The sequence below is a fragment of the Montipora foliosa genome, chromosome 1, assembly GCF_036669935.1.
Source record: "Montipora foliosa isolate CH-2021 chromosome 1, ASM3666993v2, whole genome shotgun sequence".
Lineage (NCBI taxonomy): Eukaryota > Metazoa > Cnidaria > Anthozoa > Scleractinia > Acroporidae > Montipora > Montipora foliosa.
In genome coordinates, this window is record NC_090869.1 from 9,757,836 (window position 1) to 9,777,835 (window position 20,000).

The following is a 20,000-nucleotide window of genomic DNA, read 5'->3' on the forward strand; positions in this document are numbered from 1 at the left end:
TCGTAAGTATGCTTTGTCATCCATATTGAAAAATAATAATTAAAATACCACAAATTAAACAATTCAACAATATACAGAGACTAGTTCAGTTAAAAAGTATCATTGAATTATGTTGGTCTTATTAGATTTTGTTCTTTATACCTGATGAAAACACTGTGTTGCTTTTGATCATTATCAAGCATACTAAACTTTGCGTTTTCGATGTGCGCACGCTCATGATTTGTTGACTCTGTGTCATGTGCCTCAGTCTTGGGAGGTTCCTTAGCACACCATAACCACTTCCCATGTTTATGCGCCTTTGCTTGCTTGTTCCTCACATTTCTTGGTTTCCCTCTATTTGTAACAGTGGTTGGAGATTTGATCATTTTCTTGCCTCTTTTCAACAGAGAATACTGTACTAGTGATAAAAAGTTCCTCGTTTTTACCCCGTGATGTGTGAAAAAGGTAGTTTCGTGATTTCTTCCATGGCAGGGGCTTTTAGCTTCAACAGCTTTTGCATTAAAATCTTCATCTTCTGCATCAAGTAGGCAAGGTGGACCTGCCCCTAGTTTTTGCCTCTTGACTCGATGTGACTCAAGCCATGTGCTATTCTTTTTGTTGCTTGTTTGACGTTTCTGCTTGTATTTTGATCATCAATGTGGTCAAGTGTTTTGGATAGTTCTTCTACTCGCTCTTTTAAAGCATTTCTCTCACCCTTAAGATCAAGCATTCTCTTTTGAGAAAGTAGAATCCATTGCTTCGCAACCTTTTGATCAATACCTTTAATTTTATCTTCAACTTTACTGATCCGCTCACGTGTTCGAAGCTTATATATGTCTTTTGATGCATTCAGTACCCTCTCGCTTTCCTCAAAAGCTGCAACTACTTTAGAATCGATTTAGAAAGAAACTGAACTGCTCGGGTAGGATTTATGTCAAGGTTGTATGTCTCAGCTCTAGAATGCATTGCGAATATCACTGCTTGGAGAGCCATCTTATGATACTCTGTGTCCAGTGAAAAAAGAATATTAGATACGGAGTTTGCGTCTAACTGAAAAAAATCTTGCAGGCTTATAGTCATTCCCTTCCAACTCCTCGATCCGTTGAAGCTCTGAAAGTAACTTCCCGATATCTGTCGTTTAATTCTGCAGTAATACATATTTTTCTTACAAAAAGTTCCTATGTAAACACATGGGTCATGATCTTTGTCAAGGACGTGTTCACGAAAATACGCCTTGTCTGGTTTCGTGTCCATGAAAGAACAAAACAAATCATATGCATCATCAAAAGTATCCACTCTCAAGGAGGATACTTCGGAAAGGATTTGAAAAAAGTATTTTTGACAAGCGCTTTTCCATGCAAAAATAATACACAACAGCTACCGTACGTGACAGTTTAGCCCAAACGTTTTTCTCGCGCTATTTTTACCGTACGATCGAAGACATTAATAGGTCGAAAATAGTTAGGTTTCCTGCAAATTTCACACACACATATTGTCCGGAACGCAAGGTGGAACCGTGTAGGTTTTTGTCCGGAGTTGATAAAGGTCGAATTACCATCGTGAAAGACGTTTCGAGCGTTAGCCCTTCGTCAGAGCGAGTAGGTGGGTGTTGTTGGTGGTTTTTGTGTGGGATTTGCCTACACTGAGTTGCAGCAGAGGTATTTATATTTGTCGGTATACGAGAACGATCAGGTGATCTTTAAGAGTTTGCAGAGGCTTGGGTACTAGCACGTGGCAAAGAAATGGCTGCCATCTTGTTGCCTTTGTGACCACAGGTGGCCCAAGCTCTGTATGGCGAGTTTTTGTCGATACAAATCAGAAGGCTTAGTTAAAGAAATAAGGACTATTGTTGTACTTACCTGGCTGTTGTCTCTTTGTGACCGTTCTTTGGTACTTTGGTGACAATCTGTCTTCTATTTCGCGAGATATCCTCAACCGAAGACCTTTCTCTGAAAAAGAGAGAAGGAAGAAAACGTTCACCAGTCGATCGACCGAGCGAACCGAGAAATCGAGCCAAAAAATGTAGCTAAAATCGTTCAATCCGCCACAAACTCGGCCAGCGACATGTTCGAAGATCTATCTGTAGTGTACCGGAAACGGAGTAGTTATTATGACAGATGCTCGTTATAATGGGAAAGAGAAATAAGGGGAGCGAGCTAAAAAAAAAAACAACAAGCTTGAATGAACTTCATTGTTCATGCTATCATTGTAAGTCTTCCAATAGCCCCCGCAGGGTTTTGGCCCAGACCCGAGGAGGCACTCTAGGATTCCTCGCGTGTATACATACAAGGATAAAGAAGATTTGTTGAAAAAGTAAGAAATGTGTCTGTAGTGGGTCTTATGCACAGTATTTATATTAAATACACATCCCATAAACAGGTTATAAAAAGCGGGGGCAGCTCTAGTGAACACTATTTCTAGTAAGTAAGGGGAGATGTAGTGTACCGGAAAGGGAAGTAGTTATTATGACAGATACTCGTTATTATGGGATAGAGAAATGAGGGGAGCGCGCATATAAAAAAAAACACACTCAACAACAAGCTTGAATGTCAGCGGAATGTAATAAACTATTTTATGTTAGTGTTGTTAAAGCGTGATTCCAATTCTGTTCTTAAGGTGATTCCTTAGTATTAGAAGTTGTGGTAAGATTTTCTTTAAACTTTTCTCGATTGTTCCCTACATTATGGTGACTCGAAATTTGCAATCAAAAACGTAGGTCCATAAGCTCGTTTGCGAGATATAACTTACTCAAGTTACTCATTTAATCATTGCAACTTCACCTATCAAGGACAAGTTTGTTCCATCGGTTCACGCTACGTTTTGCAGGAACAGGAAGCACAACTTTGACGTAATTCTTGAAACAACAAAACAGGTGTATTGTATTGTTCAAAAGGAATAATTTAATGTTTATTTTATGGCACAGGCACACGTCTTGAAACGGCACTGATTACAAATATTCCTCGGGTGCGTGATCTCGAGGAGATAATTTTGTGTCCACGAGTGATGGTTGCGAATACTTTTTTCGCTGTAACTTTTTTTCTGATGTAAATTTTTCAATTTTTTTTACAGCACAAAGAGGAGGAGTAAGAGAATAAAATTATGCCAAGAAAAAGATAGGTAACCAACCTCGTTTAGGAGAAAACAGAAAGCAAGCCAAGCTCGATCCCCTTACTTTGGGTAATGAGAGCATGTTCGTGCCCCTTAAGTTATATTATGTGTCCTTTACCTTAAGTAGGGTCGCAATGAGGGAGGAGGGAGGGGGGGGGGGGGGGGGGGTGTTGCCTTCTCCTGGAAGCAACTTTTTATTGTGATTAATAACATGTCCTGGATACGACGTCCCTCTAGTGTGCTATGCAAACCAATCCAATTTAGCAATCTATCGTAAGAGCCTTTCTTTTCATTATATACAAATCTAAACGCACGTTCATTTCCTCTCTCTAGTTTCTTGGTGTCCCTGGCTCCACAATGGTGCCATATCTGGCTACAATAATCAAAATGCGGTAAGATAAAAGCACGATATAGTGCTTCCTTGGTTTTATAAAGCAGAACATTCTTAAGCCTATTTAAGGCGCTTACTTGTATTCCTGCCTTTCGGCAGATAGATGCGATATGAGAGTCGAATTTCAACTTATTATCTAATGTTACGCCTAATAGCTGTATCTCGGTGGAAACAGGTCTGGATTTTTCTTCGCATTTTATATCGAAATCGTGAGCCGTGTTTCCCAGCAACAAAGCTCTTCAAGTCCGGGGAGGGGTGGAGCGGAAAATTTGTACTATAAAGGGAGCTATGACTTGTCACCAACTATATAACCTTAGGCCTAGGGTTAGCCAAATTGAGAGTTAGGGTTACTTTTTCAAAAGGTAGAACAATGACGTGCAACGAGTGACCTGTGGAAGGTGAGCTGTGTTTTATACCCACCGGAGTTTTTGAGCCACCTGTGCTGTTACTTGTGTTCACGATTTGCTGCTTTCGAGAAAATGTTGTTTTGTTTTCTTCTGCTTTGAGACGCCGAGGTAAGTTTTCTTTTATTTTTGGCTGGTACTGAATGTTGATATTGTTAATTTGTTTGCATTGTCGAAAATCTGGCTCTGTAATAAAAACGAAACCTATTACAACTTCATTTCTTTCGTTAATTTTTCAAGTGTGCATAAAGGGTAGTTATTTTGCTCATGCAAGCCAACATTTATCAGCCTGAAGATTTAGTGCTGGCTAAACCAAAGAGAAGTCATTTTAGTACTCTCGCACGCCAGCATTTGTAGATCTCAAAGTGTCTGTTAAGTGTCACAGACTGAATATATTTGTGCTCGCATTGAACTTGGTCTGTTAAAATATTTTTAATTAATTTGGACTGAGTGCTGTTGTGTTAGCTTTACCCTGTCATATTCAACATTATATTATATCTGAAGCTTATGAGCTTCTGATTATATACAATACTAAATGGTGGACAAAATTTTACTGTGACTCCTACTACTACAGTCTGAGTCACAGTGTTTAGTTTACCTAAATGGCATAGGAATACCTCTTATCCTTGTTAAGTTAATTTGTTAAACAAAGTTGCAAATACTATTATCTTCATTTGTTTGTTTGTATTGTATATTTTGGTTTTTTTATTAATTTTTTAAATAAACTTGGTTTATCCTATGAAACGAATTGTAATGTTTGACAGGTCCGTTAATGTCTTTTCCAACATTCCAAAACTTTGTCGTGGTCAATATACAGTAACTACCTATATATAATATGTCAAGGCTCAAGTGTTTGCATCCCCAAACCAACTAACAAAATTGATAGAAACTAACTGAGAGTAAGTCGTCGAGTTGTTTTAGCATAAGCCACTGACCAACTTATTCAACAAACGATAAAATGTGAAGGGCAAGCCATTTGTGACAACGTTGCAGCTCCTGGTCATGTCGATAGATCGTTATACAAAAATTTGGTTTTATCAACGGAGTTGATAATGTAAATTGGCCACCGTACAGAGATTCTAAAAGCTGACCTTTCGAGCGTTAGCCCTTCATCAGAGCGAATAGAGAAATTATGGGTTACGTGTAGTTTTTATAGTAAAGTAGGAGCTACGCTATTGGTGGTAACATGGCAACGTGAAAAATAGGAATATATTAGTTAAATGAAAAGCTTTCTTTAATACCGTGAGGATTACGGGTGCCGATTTGGAAGATGAATATTTGTTCTAGATTCTCGCGGCTTTCCGTCGTACCTAGATGTAGGGAAAGGCCGCAGATAGACATGTGTTTTTTGGAGTGGTTAGGGAGATTAAAATGACGAGCGACTGGCTTAGATGCATCTTTGTCATTCTTCTCAACATCGCGAAGGTGTTCGCGGTATCGGTCACCTAGTCGTCTACCTGTCTCGCCAATGTATAATTTATTGCATAACGTACAGGTTATGCAATAAATGACATTTGCGGAGGTACATGTGAGACGATCGGTGATCTTAACAGATCGCTTAGGTCCCGATATCTTGCTAGTGTTAACAATGAAAAGACAAGTTTTGCATCGTGAGCGCGCGCATTTGAAAGTGCCGGGTTGCTCGTTGGTTTTGAGCGCGCTTCTAACTAAAAAGTTGCCTACGTTTTTGTCGCGTTTGAATGAAATAAGTGGAGGTTGCGAAAAGATTCTACCAGTCTCGGGATCATTTTGGAGTAATTTAAAATTACTAAGAATGATGCTTTTGACTGCGTGATTATGAGGATGGAAAGTGAGGGTGAATGGAATTCTGTCATTCTTATCTTTCTGTGACGTTTTTAATGACGACTGTCGATCAAATTGTTGGGCGCGATGATGGCCCGCTTTGACCACAGAGACAGGATAGCCACGTTTTTCGAAGAACTGGCACATCTCCTCTGATTTGCTGGAAAAAACGGAGTCATCACTACATAGACGTCGAAGTCTAAGAAATTGAGAATAAGGAATGGAGTTCTTGACATGTGATGGATATGATGATGAATACAGCAAATAACTGTGAGAATCTGTAGTGCACACTGGTACATAGCACGTTGCCACTAATAGAAACTTTGATATCTAGGAAAGCCAATGAAGTTTCCGAAATTTCCCAGGTACATTTAAGAGCCGGATGAAAAGAATTATAAAATGATTGAGTTCTTCTCTGCTAGATGCTTGGTGCTTGTTGAGGACATGATGACAGATAACGAGTCTCTCCCGCTTAAGGTGATTCCCTGGTTTTGCATTGCGCATTCCTACTGCGCACGATTTTTGCGTAATCAGCACGCGCACATGAGCGCGCGCGCGTACAAAACATAAGGGATTTCCCTCAAACTAAGCTCGATAGCGAGATAAAAGCTCCTTTTCTCTTAAACGAGCACGGTGACCCCCACTTTTTATTTTATAAATTCAATGAGAACAATATCCGCAATAACTGAGAAAAAATTTGGCAGGAATCTATAGCTACTTTTTTGGCAAATGAAATAAATGCTACAGATAGAGACGTAACGGGCCCAGCAGAGCAAGTCCAAATTATGTTTCCTTTAAAGGATAAAAATATCAATTAATAATGCAGGGTATTTGAAGCCATTTTTTCTGGGACGTAGATGAATAAGCAATCAAAGAAAGTCGAACTCTGTGTGATATAGCACGCCACATTGAAAAATAATCGATCTTGTTTGTTGTGCACTGAGATAACCAAAAGTCACCTAAATAACCATATTTGTCAGCATCGTGGCATGAAAACAAGCACGGTGACCCCCTCTTTTTATTACCTTTTTAACATCTCCTTGTACTGTAATGTCATCATACCAAGTTTCATCGGAAATCTATGACGGGTTCTTTTACCCGGGAATCACCTTAACTTCGACGGCTCTTATTTACAATACCTTCGGCTCAAAGGTGACAAGTTAACGTGGATTAGTGATCTTGAATCCCTAAAACATTTCGTTGAGAAGGGTTTGAAACAACAAGGCAAATGGTCGTCGCCCGGCGGAAATTCGAAACAATTTAAAAGCTCTGTCAACAACCTCACTATTACTTGGTACAGTAAAAAGCAACTCACTCTCGCCTTCCAGGGGCGAGATGGACCCGTTTTAAAAGGCAGCTTGACCAAACTTGTTCAAGACAACGCAGAGAGAACCGATTCAACGGGCTCGAATGTCTCTTCAACGGTCGAACAAGTAAATCCATTGTTGTTTGAAGCCAACGACATTTATGCTAATCAACCAAGGGTAGCCGAAGCGGGACCAGTATTTTCCAGCCAAGAGAGATCTAATACTGAATTAGTTGCTGAAATGGAAGGTATAAAACTTGACCTCCTTATTCTACAGAAAAAGGTAGAAGCCAACTCTAATCTGCTCTCGATAAATTGCCAAAATCGAGAGAAATTTGCTGTTAGCGCCGAACTTTGTGAATACAAAGGGAGGTGTGAGAAACTGGAATCATCTATATGCAAAAAAGAGAGAGTTATCGAAGAACTTGAGGAGAAATGTTTGTCTCTCGAAAATCGTGCTGTATCATTGGAACAGGAAAATGACTCACTAAGGCTTGCATTGAGGCTTATTTTACAAGAAAAGAACGAAGAAGACTCCCATCACCAGCAAGAGACAAACGAGTGTTTTTATCAAGTGAAAAACTCGGGCACGAATGTTGGGTGTAATAAACGCAACCAACGTAAAATGTCAACTCAGAATAATATCGTGACGCGTAACAGGTTTGAGATCCTCAGTGATGCACAAGATGATCCAACAGAGACAGAGGCAGCAACACACAAAATCATCCGGCGACGGCAAAACCATCAACGGGCGTCATATAGGTCGTCACGCAGTAATCCTAGTGAACCAAGCGAAACTTCTGCTAACGATGATTTACGCTGTGAGGTCGGCAGAGAGAGGAGTACCAGCAGTAAGTTTACAACCCTATTGATTGGGGACTCCATGGTCAAGGATATTCACGGTAAGAAATTAGCGAAAGCAGTAGGGCACCGAGTGGTGGTAAAGTCATTTTCTGGAGCCACAACCAAAGCCATGAGAGATTACATAAAGCCTAATTTAGAGCTCCAGCCTGATGAAGTGGTGCTACATGTAGGTACAAACGATCTGAAGGCTAAAAACGGCAAAACATCTAAAGAAGTTGCAGAAGCTATTGTTGATCTCGCTAAACAGATAGAGGGGTCTTCCGAAGCTCAAGTCATAGTCTCAGGACTTGTAACACGAAAGGACAAGCTTAATGATAAAGTCTCAGAGGTGAACAAGCACTTGACGAAGTTTTGCCGTCAGAATGATTGGAGATTTATTGAACACAATAATATAAACGAAAAGGGGTTAAACCGTGGAGGTCTACACCTGAATTTTGCAGGTAACAAGCGTATTTTTAAGAATTTTTATCATGGTCTAGCTCATTGAACTTTTACTATGCCTTCCATTAATGCTGTGCCGTTGGAAGGCAACAGTCAGGAGTCATCGAGAAGTCCGACTCAAAATCCTATTGATCGTTCTCGAGTATTGCCCTCCAAACGCGGTTTTAAGCTGGCCTCGCTGAATATAAATAAATTGACCACTCATCTTGATGAACTCAAGATCTTTCTCGTAAGTAACGATATGGATGTTCTCGCAAATAACGAGACTAAACTAAATGAATACATCACCGATAATGAGGTCAGTATCTCTGGTTATGATATAGTTAGACGTGATAGAACTTCATATAGAGGTGGGGGCGTTTGCTTTTATGTAAAAAAGTCAATTAACTTTTCGGTGCGCAACGATCTTTGCATGGACAGTCTTGAGAACCTTTGTATTGAAATACGCAGACCTCGTTCTAAATCATTTATTGTTGCTACGTGGTATAGACCACCTAATTCGCTTGTTAGTATATTTTCACCTTTGGAAGAGTTGATTGGGAAATTGGATTCCCTTAATACTGAATTCTACCTTTTAGGGGATCTAAATTGCAATATGGCCGCATCCCAGTTTGACAGCGATACACGCAAATTATTAACTATCACGGATGTTTATGGTCTTCAACAACTCATAACAGAACCAACAAGAATAACCGAAACTTCTGCAACATTGATTGATTTAATTTTTACTAACTGTCCTGACAAGGTGTTATGCTCAGGTGTGCGTCATATTGGCATTAGCGATCACAGCATGATCTATGTCTATCGAAAATTAGCCATTAATGGACAGAGTAAGGGTCACACTAATATAACCTATAGGAATTTTCGAAGTTTTGACCGTGATAAATTTCGTAGCGATGTCGCATCTCAAGATTGGGATCACATAAACAATTCTTCCAATCCAAATGATATGTGGAATGAATGGAAGGAATCCTTTTTGGCTATTGTTAACAAGCACGCTCCATTGAGAACCACTCGTGTTCGCGCGCGGGGTTCCCCATGGATTACTTCTGAGCTTAAAAAACAGATGCACGATCGAGATATTTTGAAACTCAGAGCAATTAGATCAAAAAATCCTAATGATTGGGTTCACTTTAAAAGACAGCGGAACAAAGTCAATAGTGTGACTAGGCTAGCGAAGCAAGTTTATTATCAAAATATGCTAAACGAGCATAAGGGTGATTCTCGCAAAACCTGGCAGATCATCAATGAGCTGTCTTCCCGAAATTTCGTGGAAACGTCTGTGAAACAACTGAATGTAAATGAGCAATCAGTAACAGCTCCAGCAAAAATAGCGCACGAATTTAATCGTTATTTTGCTACCATTGGCCCGAAACTTGCTAGTGATATTCCTTCTTCAGATGGCAACAGCTATCTGAATTATCTCACTAGCACGGATAAGGAGTTTCAGTTCCGCCCAACCTCCACAAATGAAGTATTTTCACTGCTGAATAAACTGAAAAAATCAAAGGCAGTCGGCCTTGACAAAATTTCTTCTCGACTTATTCGTGAATGCGCGGATCTTATTTGCAAACCACTGTGCTATATTTTCAATCAGTCATTAAATGTAGGTGTGTTCCCAGACGACTGGAAGTGTGCACGGGTCACTCCACTATTCAAACAAGGGGAACGTGATGACCTAAACAATTACCGCCCAATTTCCGTTATCCCGGTTATAGCCAAAGTGTTCGAAAGAATAGTTTATAACCAATTATATGCGTACCTAACAAAGCATAACGTAATATGTAAATGCCAATCTGGTTTTCGCTCTATTCATTCCACCGTTACGGCTCTACTTCGGGCTACGGATACTTGGGCTTACAACATTGACCGGGGAAAAATAAACGCTGTTGTTTTCCTAGACCTAAAAAAAGCTTTCGATACGGTTAATCACGAGATCCTTTTATCTAAATTAAATAATTACGGCATACATGGCATTTCTTACAACTGGTTTAAGTCCTATTTGGACAACCGCACTCAAAGGTGTTCCATTAATGGATCACTTTCTAAAACTTGCTCACTAAGTTGCGGCGTCCCTCAAGGGACTATTTTGGGTCCATTGTTGTTTTTGCTATATATCAATGATCTGCCAAACTGTCTAACGAATTGTGTGCCATGGATGTACGCAGATGACACCCACCTAACATATGCGGGTGACAATACAGGCGACATAGAATCAAGACTTAACCATGATCTAGAAAATGTTAAAAAATGGTTGATAGCAAACAAACTTACCCTGAACATGACAAAAACCGAATTTATGTTGATTGGATCAAGGCAGAGGTTGTATGCTCTCACAAATCCTCCAATTCCCGAGATTAATGGTGCTCCTATCACTCAAGTTTCTGTTGCTAAATCCCTGGGCGTGCTTATTGATAATAATCTTAACTGGAGTAGCCATGTCGATAATTAAAACTGACAAAGAAAGTAGCTTCTGGAATTGGAGCCCTCAAACGTATAAGGCATCTCGTTCCTCAGACGACATTGCGCTCTATTTATCACGCTTTACTTCAACCGCACTTGGACTACTGCAATGTCGTCTGGGGAAACTGTGGTATCACGTTACATGACAAATTACAAAAACTGCAAAATAGAGCAGCCAGAGTTTTGACCTTCTCTAATTTTGATGCAAATGCTAGCGAGCTATTCAAAATTTTAGGCTGGAAAAATCTAGTTAGCCAGCAACAAATTGCGCTGGCCACAATGGTGTATAAGTGTCTTCAGGGGCTAGCACCGGAATATCTATGTTCTAAATTTACAAACCGCGAATCTGTTTATAGTTTAAGAGACTCTGAAAGAAAGCTTAATGTTCCGTTTCCGCGGACAAATTATTATAGAAACAGCTTCAGCTATAGAGGTGCTACTGTCTGGAATAGCTTACCCCTCAAAGCGAGACTTGGGCTTTTCAAAAATCTGATTAAAGACATATTTTAGTATAAAGCACGGCATTCATGGAAAGCAGCTTTAGAATTAATATAGTTTAATTGTATTTTATTGTAATCATTTTAAAATTTTACCTTTTGTAATTTAGATTTTAGCATTGTTTGTAATCTTAGCTGATGATTTTACCGTGCATAAATAATAAAATATCATATCATATCATATCATATCATGAAATAGCGCCGATGCAAACGTCGATGTAGCGGCCGTAGAGTTCAGGTTTGGGGCCGCTGTACTGATTAAAAATTTGGTGTTCAACATATCCTACAAAAAGATTGGCATAGCTAGGTCCCATTCTTGTGCCCATCGCTACACCATTAATTTGTTTGTAATAGTTGCCGGCGAATGAAAAACAATTAAGCGTTAAAACTAGTTCGGCAAGGCGGCACGACGGAAAGCCGCAAGAATCTAGAACAAAAATTCATCTTCCAAATCGGCACCCGTAATCCTCACGGTATTAACGAACGCTTTTCATTTAACTAATATATTCCTATTTTTCACGTTGCCATGTTACCACCAATAGCGTAGCTCCTACTTTACTATAAAAACTACACGTAACCCATAATTCCTCGATTCGCTCTGACGAAGGGCTAACGCTCGAAAGGTCAGCTTTTAGAATCTCTGTACGGTGGCCAATTTACATTATCAACTCCGTTGATAAAACCAACTTTTTGTATACTACTTCCCCACCGACGCAGCACCACAGTTTCTTTAGAAACTACCCCCTTCATTCTATAGATCGTTAGCCCCAAGCCTTGGGCAATTGAATGCAGCTTTTGGGATAAGGCGGCTAGACTCGGGATTATTTTTATCCGATACAGAGTAACTACAGGGATATTTTTGCGCAGTTTAAATTAGGCAGAGAAAGTAGATCTTAGTAAGTTTTATTGGTATTTAAAAAGGAAATTGAAGGCAACCATGCATTATTCAGAGATAATTAAGCTTCAATTTGAGAAAGAACGTCATACGTGGCTTTGTATTTTAAAGCTTTTACAAATCTTGTTCATTAATTATCTTTGAAAAATGCGTGGTTACCCCAAATTTTCTTTTTCGATTTCAATAACACTTGTTAAGATCTGCATTTCCCGCATAATCACAAACCGGGGCAAAAATACCTTTGCATTAGTAGGCACCGTCCTTAAGTTGCTACTATTAGCACTCGAAGATAAAATTCGTGTCCCAGCGTGGCCAGGTAATTGGAAACGTTTAAGCAACGACACGGCGACGGCAACGAAAATATCATCTCATCATATAAATTCGCGATATTTGAATCGCTTCGTGACTTTTCAACCTTTTTAATGTGACAAGGGTGCGTTAGTTCCCCAAAAATGACACTCGTCGGAACGGCACTTCATTTAGGGAGAAAATAAGAATTTATCCACAAGTGCAAACGTTCTTCATAAAACCTCAAATTTGGCTATTTCACATTGTTGTTTTGCTGACGAAGGCAAAAAAATAAAAACAAATGAAAAACGCTCGCGCAGAGCGTGCAAAGCTATTGTTTTTGCCCTCTAAATAAGCAAATTTGTGACGTTCTTGTTGCCGTCGCCGTTGTCGTTGCTTAAGCTCCCTAATATCTTCGTTTTGATACCCAAACAAGAAAACGCCTGAAGTCATTTACGCGGGATGTGTTGGTGTACGAAGTTGAACTTTTGAGAACGTGGCTTGGTGGGATGGTAACATCGACTCTGTGAACAGGACATATGCGAAAGAGAAACCGAGATTTTCCGTATTAGAGTGCGTATGTCACCATCATGTTTATTAGAAAAGTATTTTTTTTGTGTGTGATTATGTAAAACTCTTGCTTGTAACATAATAGAGATTGTATGCTTATGAAAGTCGAAAAAAGGAATCTACAGATACAGTCTTGGAAAAAATCGAAGGGAAATCAAAATCAACTATATCCGAAAATCAGGGAATGGGAAAATAGAAGATTTTGGTGTTGGCGCGGCTTCAACCTAGCGGACTTAACCGGGCAGGGTTACCAAGCCGATACTGTAACCACAAATGATCAAACAAACCGATGCAGTTATAGCTAGAGTAATTTACTGACCAAAACAAAGCCGTAAAACTAAAGAAATAAAGGAAAACAATGCAAACAGAAAAGACTAATTAGGGTGACGATCGGTGTCGTAAATATACTCGAATATAAAGCAAATACGAATCACATAAATGCAGCAAAAACTGAAAACAAATGGAATCTAACCTTGTCCAGCCTTGGGATCGAATAGATTCTAGAAAAAATACGCTAAACGAGCGCCCGAAACGATCTAAATTTCTTAGTACTGTGAATCTCTCGGCGACCACGCTACGGCAAAACTACATGGTCACGTGACCAGGGCGCCAAAACAAAGGCGGAGGCCTGGACAGCTAACAGAAACTGGCTACAGTTACAGATACCAAACAGTCGAAGTGTACAAGCCAATCTCCTTGAAGGTTTCTTGTTTTCAGCTCATTTTTTCCTGTTTTGTTGCTCGTTTCGCGGCCACATTCCGGCACTGGATGGACAGCGTCGTACATCGCGTATGTGCGCTGGCGTCCTTCGTTTCCGGGGACGGAGTCCCTTAGTTTAAAGGGCTTGATTCTGTCGAGGTGAGTGCGGAAAAAAGAGGATTTAAAATTTATTATCCTCTAAGTATTCGTAATGATCCTTTGTTGCACTGGATAGGTAGCTACCTCACAGACAGACGGAAGAGATTGTCCCTCGACGCGTTCTCCTCAGATTGGAAATACTTATCTTCCGGTGTCGCATAAGGCTCCATGATCAGTCCTACTAAATTTGTTATTTACATTAACAGCATCGGATCAGAACTATCTCATGATGCTTTATTACCGTTCGATGCCGATGACGCAAAATGCAGCAGAGTTATACGAGTTATACGAGGCCAATTGGACCGAAGAACACTGACAAAAGAAATAGATTAGATACCTCTTACAGCCTTGGAACTGAGGGTATTCCATTGCCAACAGAAGAAAAAGACTTAGGGGTGTTAATAAGTCACAACCTGTCCTGGCATAATCGTATCATGGCCAAAGTGAAGATCGCAAATATAGTCATACGTTTGATCAAGAGATCTTGCGGTACTTGTACCCAACCCCATGTGCTACTCAAATTATACATTCATCTAGTTAGACCACATATTGAATTTGCCTGCCAGGTCTGGTCTCCACATCAACACTTTTTGATTAACACAATCGAAAGAGTCCAGCAAAGAGCTACAAAACTGATTATAAAGGACAGGCCTTATGCAGAGAGACTTCAGAAACTGAATCTTCTTTCCTTGGCTTCGAGGAAACGTTTTATGGACTTCGTTTTCCTTTTTAAGTGCTTGCTAGCTGGGCTTATGTGATTTGGATTTGTCTTATTATCTTGTGACAGCTGACAGTTCTAAATATAATCTCAGACATGCTAATTGCCAGTTCAAAAATTAGATATGCAGGAACTAATAATTTAAAATTTTCTTATTTTTTTAGAGAAGCGAAATCATGGAACTCTTTTCCTTTATATCTAAAAAAAAGCTGAATCTTTAAATGAATTTAAGGATCGATTAAAATCCTATCTACACCAGAAGGATATTTTTACATTCACTTAATTTATTTTTCTTACTAATCTAATAATTAATCTTATTTCTAGTTTGTTAATGTTTATAATTTCCACTTGTCAGTGTATTTATGATTTTATCTGTCTATTCTTACTTGTTGTAACTTGTAGGTAACCCTTCCGTTAGGGAGGTATTTCCTGTTAAGGGTACTCCTGTCAATACTTAAAGAAAAGTAAAGTAAAGTCAAATCAAGTCAAGTCAAGTCAAGTCAAGTCAAGTCAAGTCAAGTCAAGTCAAGTCAAGTCAAGTCAAGTCAAGTCAAGTCAGTCCAGTAAAGTAAAGTAAAAGTAAAAGTAAAAGTAAAGTAAAGTAAAGTAAAGCACACTCTTCTTATCCTTCTACTTTCAGGACATATTTTCCCTCGTCCATTTTCGATTTAAAGGCGTCTACAGCTTCATTGATTGTACTACCTCGTCCGCATGTCGCTCTCTCTACCACTGAATCTCCTCTATTCACCCTGGAATAATGAACCGTCATCCGTCTCAGAATCCGAAGGAAAGCACTTCTAAAATGCTTGCTCCTCCAGCAGTAAATTAATGGGTTGGCAAAAGATGAAGTGAAAGTCAATATCTTAACCCAGGCATTAAATATGCCTTGCAAGGGCTTGAAGGACTCTGAGAAACACTGTGGGCAAGTTGTCTGGAGAAAGTAATAAAAACACGATGGAAACCAAGATGCTACAAAAACTCCAATCACAATTAATATTGTCAGGCTTGCTCGGCGTTCATTGGTTTGTCTCGACCGGTTCAAGCGATCATTGCCACCCGAACAAGTTCTGTCACTCAGTATCTTCTTTACATGACTCTTTGCTGTGAGATATAAATATGTATAGCAACCAACGATGACCATAAACGGAACAATGACATTGCAGATGATAACCATGACGCTCCACCATCGTGTTGGACTGTAATTGCATTCTTTATGAAGGTTCTGGTTCCAAGGGATGAAAGGAAGACAGGATATAATCACTGAATCAAACCACGCCAAGAGCAATCCTAAAAAAACTCTACGATGTGTTACTATGGTTTTATACCTCAGAGGAGATTTCACAGCCAACATTCGCTCGACACTGATAACAGACAAACTTTGAATAGAGGCATAACCAGTGAGAAAATATGAAAAACGAAAAACATCGCAAACGATAATATTAGTAGAATCTCCCGAGGAGAACTTTTTCAATATGTAACTCGGCATAGCGACTATTCCAGCCAAAAGATCAGCAACCGCCAAACTGAAAATCGATAAATATGTGACGCTGTGAAGAGCTGGATGAATGATTATAGCTGTTACAACCAGACTGTTACCTAATATCGTACCAAATGAGAGAAACGACAGAGTTGTTACGACTGGTATCAGTGGAAACGTGTCTTGGGACGTTGCGTTCTCAAAGAACGGGGTGCTTTGTGCTGTGATGTTAAACATTGCAATTTTATCTGTAAGAGATAAGAAAATACACTGTTTCAGAAGATAAATTGTAACAGACGAATAGACACTTCTGGCCTTAGCGTTTGTTATGATTCACCGCTTCATAACTAGAATATATTAAAATTAATTATCTAGCTCTGAAGGAAGTGTTATGAAACACGCTTTTCAGAAATACTTACTAGATGCGTGTCCTTGAGCATTCTGCATCAACTTACTTTTTGACTTTTTGACTGTGTCCATCGCTTTTATCACGTTTATTTTACGGTCTAGAACATGTACAATTGTTCAACATTTTAAACAATCTACTCTCTTTGACATGACATCTACGATGTCAATCTTCTTTGTATTAATGCATCCGACATTTCTGACATAGCTGCCCGCCAGATGGCAAAAGCTAAAGGCAAACCCGAAACCATCATGTTTTAACACGAACCACAAGATGTTATGAATCTCCCACTGGAAAATTACTAACGCTGTCTAATGGAAACAATTGACCTAATTCCTTTTATAAAATAAAAGGCGTCATAGTACGTAAAAAAGTCTTCATAAGCTTTGCGAAGCTAAAGCCTTTATTGGATATTGACAAAAATGGTTCGCTATAGAAAAGTAAAAACTAATCAATGGTTATTTATTTATGGAAACTGAATTCCCTACCGGACTACAATAATAAAGGTCCAAAACTGAGTTCCGTTCGGTCGTTGTGAATATAATGAAATCGCAAACACGGTTAAGCCGTTGGTTGTTAACGTTAAAGCCAACACAAGATCAGACGCCGTCATAATATGATTTTTTTTTCATATGCTAATTTAGTACTTCGGATTAAAAAGAGTTTATTATTTAATAAACAGGGACAGCGAAAGACATTCTACGCTATTCAGAAAACTAAATAAATTACTCACCCTTTTGTTTTGTATCTTAAGTATTTTTCAAGGTCAAACAATAATAAAAGCAAGTAAGGATCAGTGGTTTTGGACTCTTATACAAGATATCCCTGCGGTCCGAGCGTGAAACAGTAACGATGACGTCAATCTAGTCACGTATCGCGATCTTCTTATAGTTTTGCCTATGCGCGAGCCGTCAATATTTCGTGGAGTTTGCCTTTTGGTCGAGGGTCGAGGGTAACTAGTCGAGGGTCGAGGGTAAATGGTCGAGGGTCGCGGGTAACTAGTCGAGGGTCGAGGGTAAATGGTCGAGGGTCGAGGGTAAATGGTCGAGGGTCGTGGGTAAATGGTCGAGGGTCGAAAAATTCAGTATTCAAAATTATTATCAAATTATTTCAGAGGATATTCTTAGCTTTATGTGCCCACAAGATTCGAATGAAGACGGCTAGCTACATTGTCTGGGCGTGTGGCTTTGATTGACAGCACCAAATGCAGTTTCCTGCTGTCAAAACCACTGTCTCGTCGTTCCAGCTTTACTTGCTCATCTCCCGGGACTATTCTTTCTGTTCTGTTATCGTGGCTATGAAATCATTTCGCAGTCGATTGAAACAGAAAGGCTTTATTGTCTCCTTCAATCCAAAAGGAGATGGAGGCTGCTTTTTCTCGGCAGCTGCACACCAGCTGAAACAAGACGGTGCGTGCTTAAAGGAGGCGACCTTTGAGTATCTATTAAGTCATCGCTTTGATGTAAGTATTTTCATTGATAGTCATTACCAGCAAAGAAATAGATAGGAAAGAAGTCTTTCCGTACTCGTTTTACTTTTATATCCTAGACTGATGGCCATTCAATTACGCCTCGCTTTCTACAGACAAAGTGAATTAAGGACTGAAAGAGTCGCAATGGAGAAACCCATGAAAAAAGGAACAACAAATGGCGGACATGACGTGAAATGTTTTGCGCTGCTTCCAGACAGGAAACCATTTACTATGATGTACTTTATCAGCTCATCATTCGAATATCAAGAAATAAATATTAGTTCGACAAGCTATTCCCCTCGCTTAATCACAAATAATTAATTAATCAACAGCACGCGGGGAACGACCGTCTTGGCTTCCTCTGCGAGGAGGACTTCACAGACAAGAAAAAGCCCGTTCAATGGGAAGAGGCTATCACAAAATTGCGAGGCGAATTCGCAACCAACATGGTTATCCAAGCATTCTCGGATGTGATGCACCAGGAAATCGTTGTACTCACTGTACACGGGGTAAGACGATTCTTAATTAAAAACAATAATACCGTCAAGATAAGACAACTCGTCTCCACACACATTTTCTGAATGAAAAAACTTTATAGTTCAAAAAGTTTTTCACTCATATAGAATATATTATAGAATATAATGTTAGTCACATTAATTCGCGGAATTTGCGAAATTAAACCCCCGGCCAAACGGACTCGCAAGTAGACGCAAGTTGGACGCAAGTTTCAAAAAAGCCACTTCAGTGCACACTTGCACTCGCGCTAAAGAGACCATCTTGCGTTCACTTGCGTTGGGTGGGCAAACGGTGAAAAACTTGCGTCTACTTGTGTGTGGATTTTGAGCTCCATCAAAGTGCAAGAAAGTAATCGCAAGTCATCGCAAGTCTTCCCAAGTACACGCAAGCAGGCGCTTAACGCGTCGCGAAAATTTAATGTAACAAGAAGCAAACGGCCCTTTGTGACGTCCTCATTGACGTCACTGCTTATCTACCCCACCATCCAATAAAAATTAAATGAAAAATATGCCGCTTGGGTGGCCGGTGACTCCATCGTTTGGGCTTCCTGTGCCCCTGTGATGTCATCATGGCATCACACTTTACTCCACCATCCAATATATATTGAATAAAATATGTGAAAAATACATTATGCCTTGACTTACTGCCTGGTCTTCCTGTAACTCCACCGCCTGAGTGTCTTGTGTCCTGTGACGTCATCACGACTTCACACTCGTCCACTCAAACATGCCATGGCCTGCCGCTTGGCCTTCCTGTGACTCCAGAATCACGCCTGGGCTTGCCGGCCAAGAGCTGACGACGACGACCACGACCATTCACCAAGAATACAGGGTAATTTATGAATTGGCGCCTGACGGGCCACTTAATAAGGCATTAAAAAGTATTTTATTATATACAGGGAGAGGAGGATTGTATAAGAACAGGGAGGCCAAGCTCAGGAATCTGTTTTTGCACAATATTTTTGGGGCATACTGGAGACCATTATGTGGCTATTGTCCCTACAAATACGGTAAATAGATGTTTCTAATGTTTTTAATGTTCCTGAAGAATACCTTGGGCTAAAACAATTCCATATCCATAACCAGGGGAGACCTGTCGGAGGGGGGGGGGGGGGGGTGAAAATAATATGTGATGCTAAAAAGTTGACGAAACCATGATACACTTTTTTTACAGGGTACCGGTAGTTATGCTGATGCCACAAAATTGCCAGCCAGTACCTCAGATGATAATGTAGTAGTTGTCGAGAGGAAGACTGCGGTTTTGAAAAAAGAGCGGTTATCACCAAAAAAAAGTCTCAAGAGAATGATGCCTTTAATCAACGCTCCTGGAAAACGGTATGTCCATTATATTAAACTGTAAAGTTCGTTATATCGCAGTCATTTAACGAGGCGGGTTGCTCCCCTGTGCACTGAGGATTCCCCACAGGATTTCGACAGTGAAGCCGGGGAACCTTATGAGGGTCCGGTTTTAATGGAACGCACTATAGCGGAGCTTGTAGGCAGTGCCTAAAGTTTTTATCTTAGAGTTTTAATAATAATAATAGGG

The 20,000-nt window shown here is 39.8% G+C and overlaps 1 protein-coding gene across 1 annotated transcript in view; it reads right to left on the bottom strand.

Annotated features, from left to right (window-relative positions):
* Positions 1-20,000, bottom strand: part of LOC137976337 (adenosine receptor A3-like) — a 60,288-nt gene that overhangs the window by 1,103 nt on the left and 39,185 nt on the right. Inside the window, exons 8-9 of the mRNA XM_068823695.1 lie at positions 15,288-16,310; positions 1,839-1,928 (exon numbers count right to left, since the gene is read on the bottom strand). Coding sequence (XP_068679796.1) covers positions 1,839-1,928; positions 15,288-16,310 — 1,113 coding nt within the window. The remainder of the gene's footprint in view (positions 1-1,838; positions 1,929-15,287; positions 16,311-20,000) is intronic.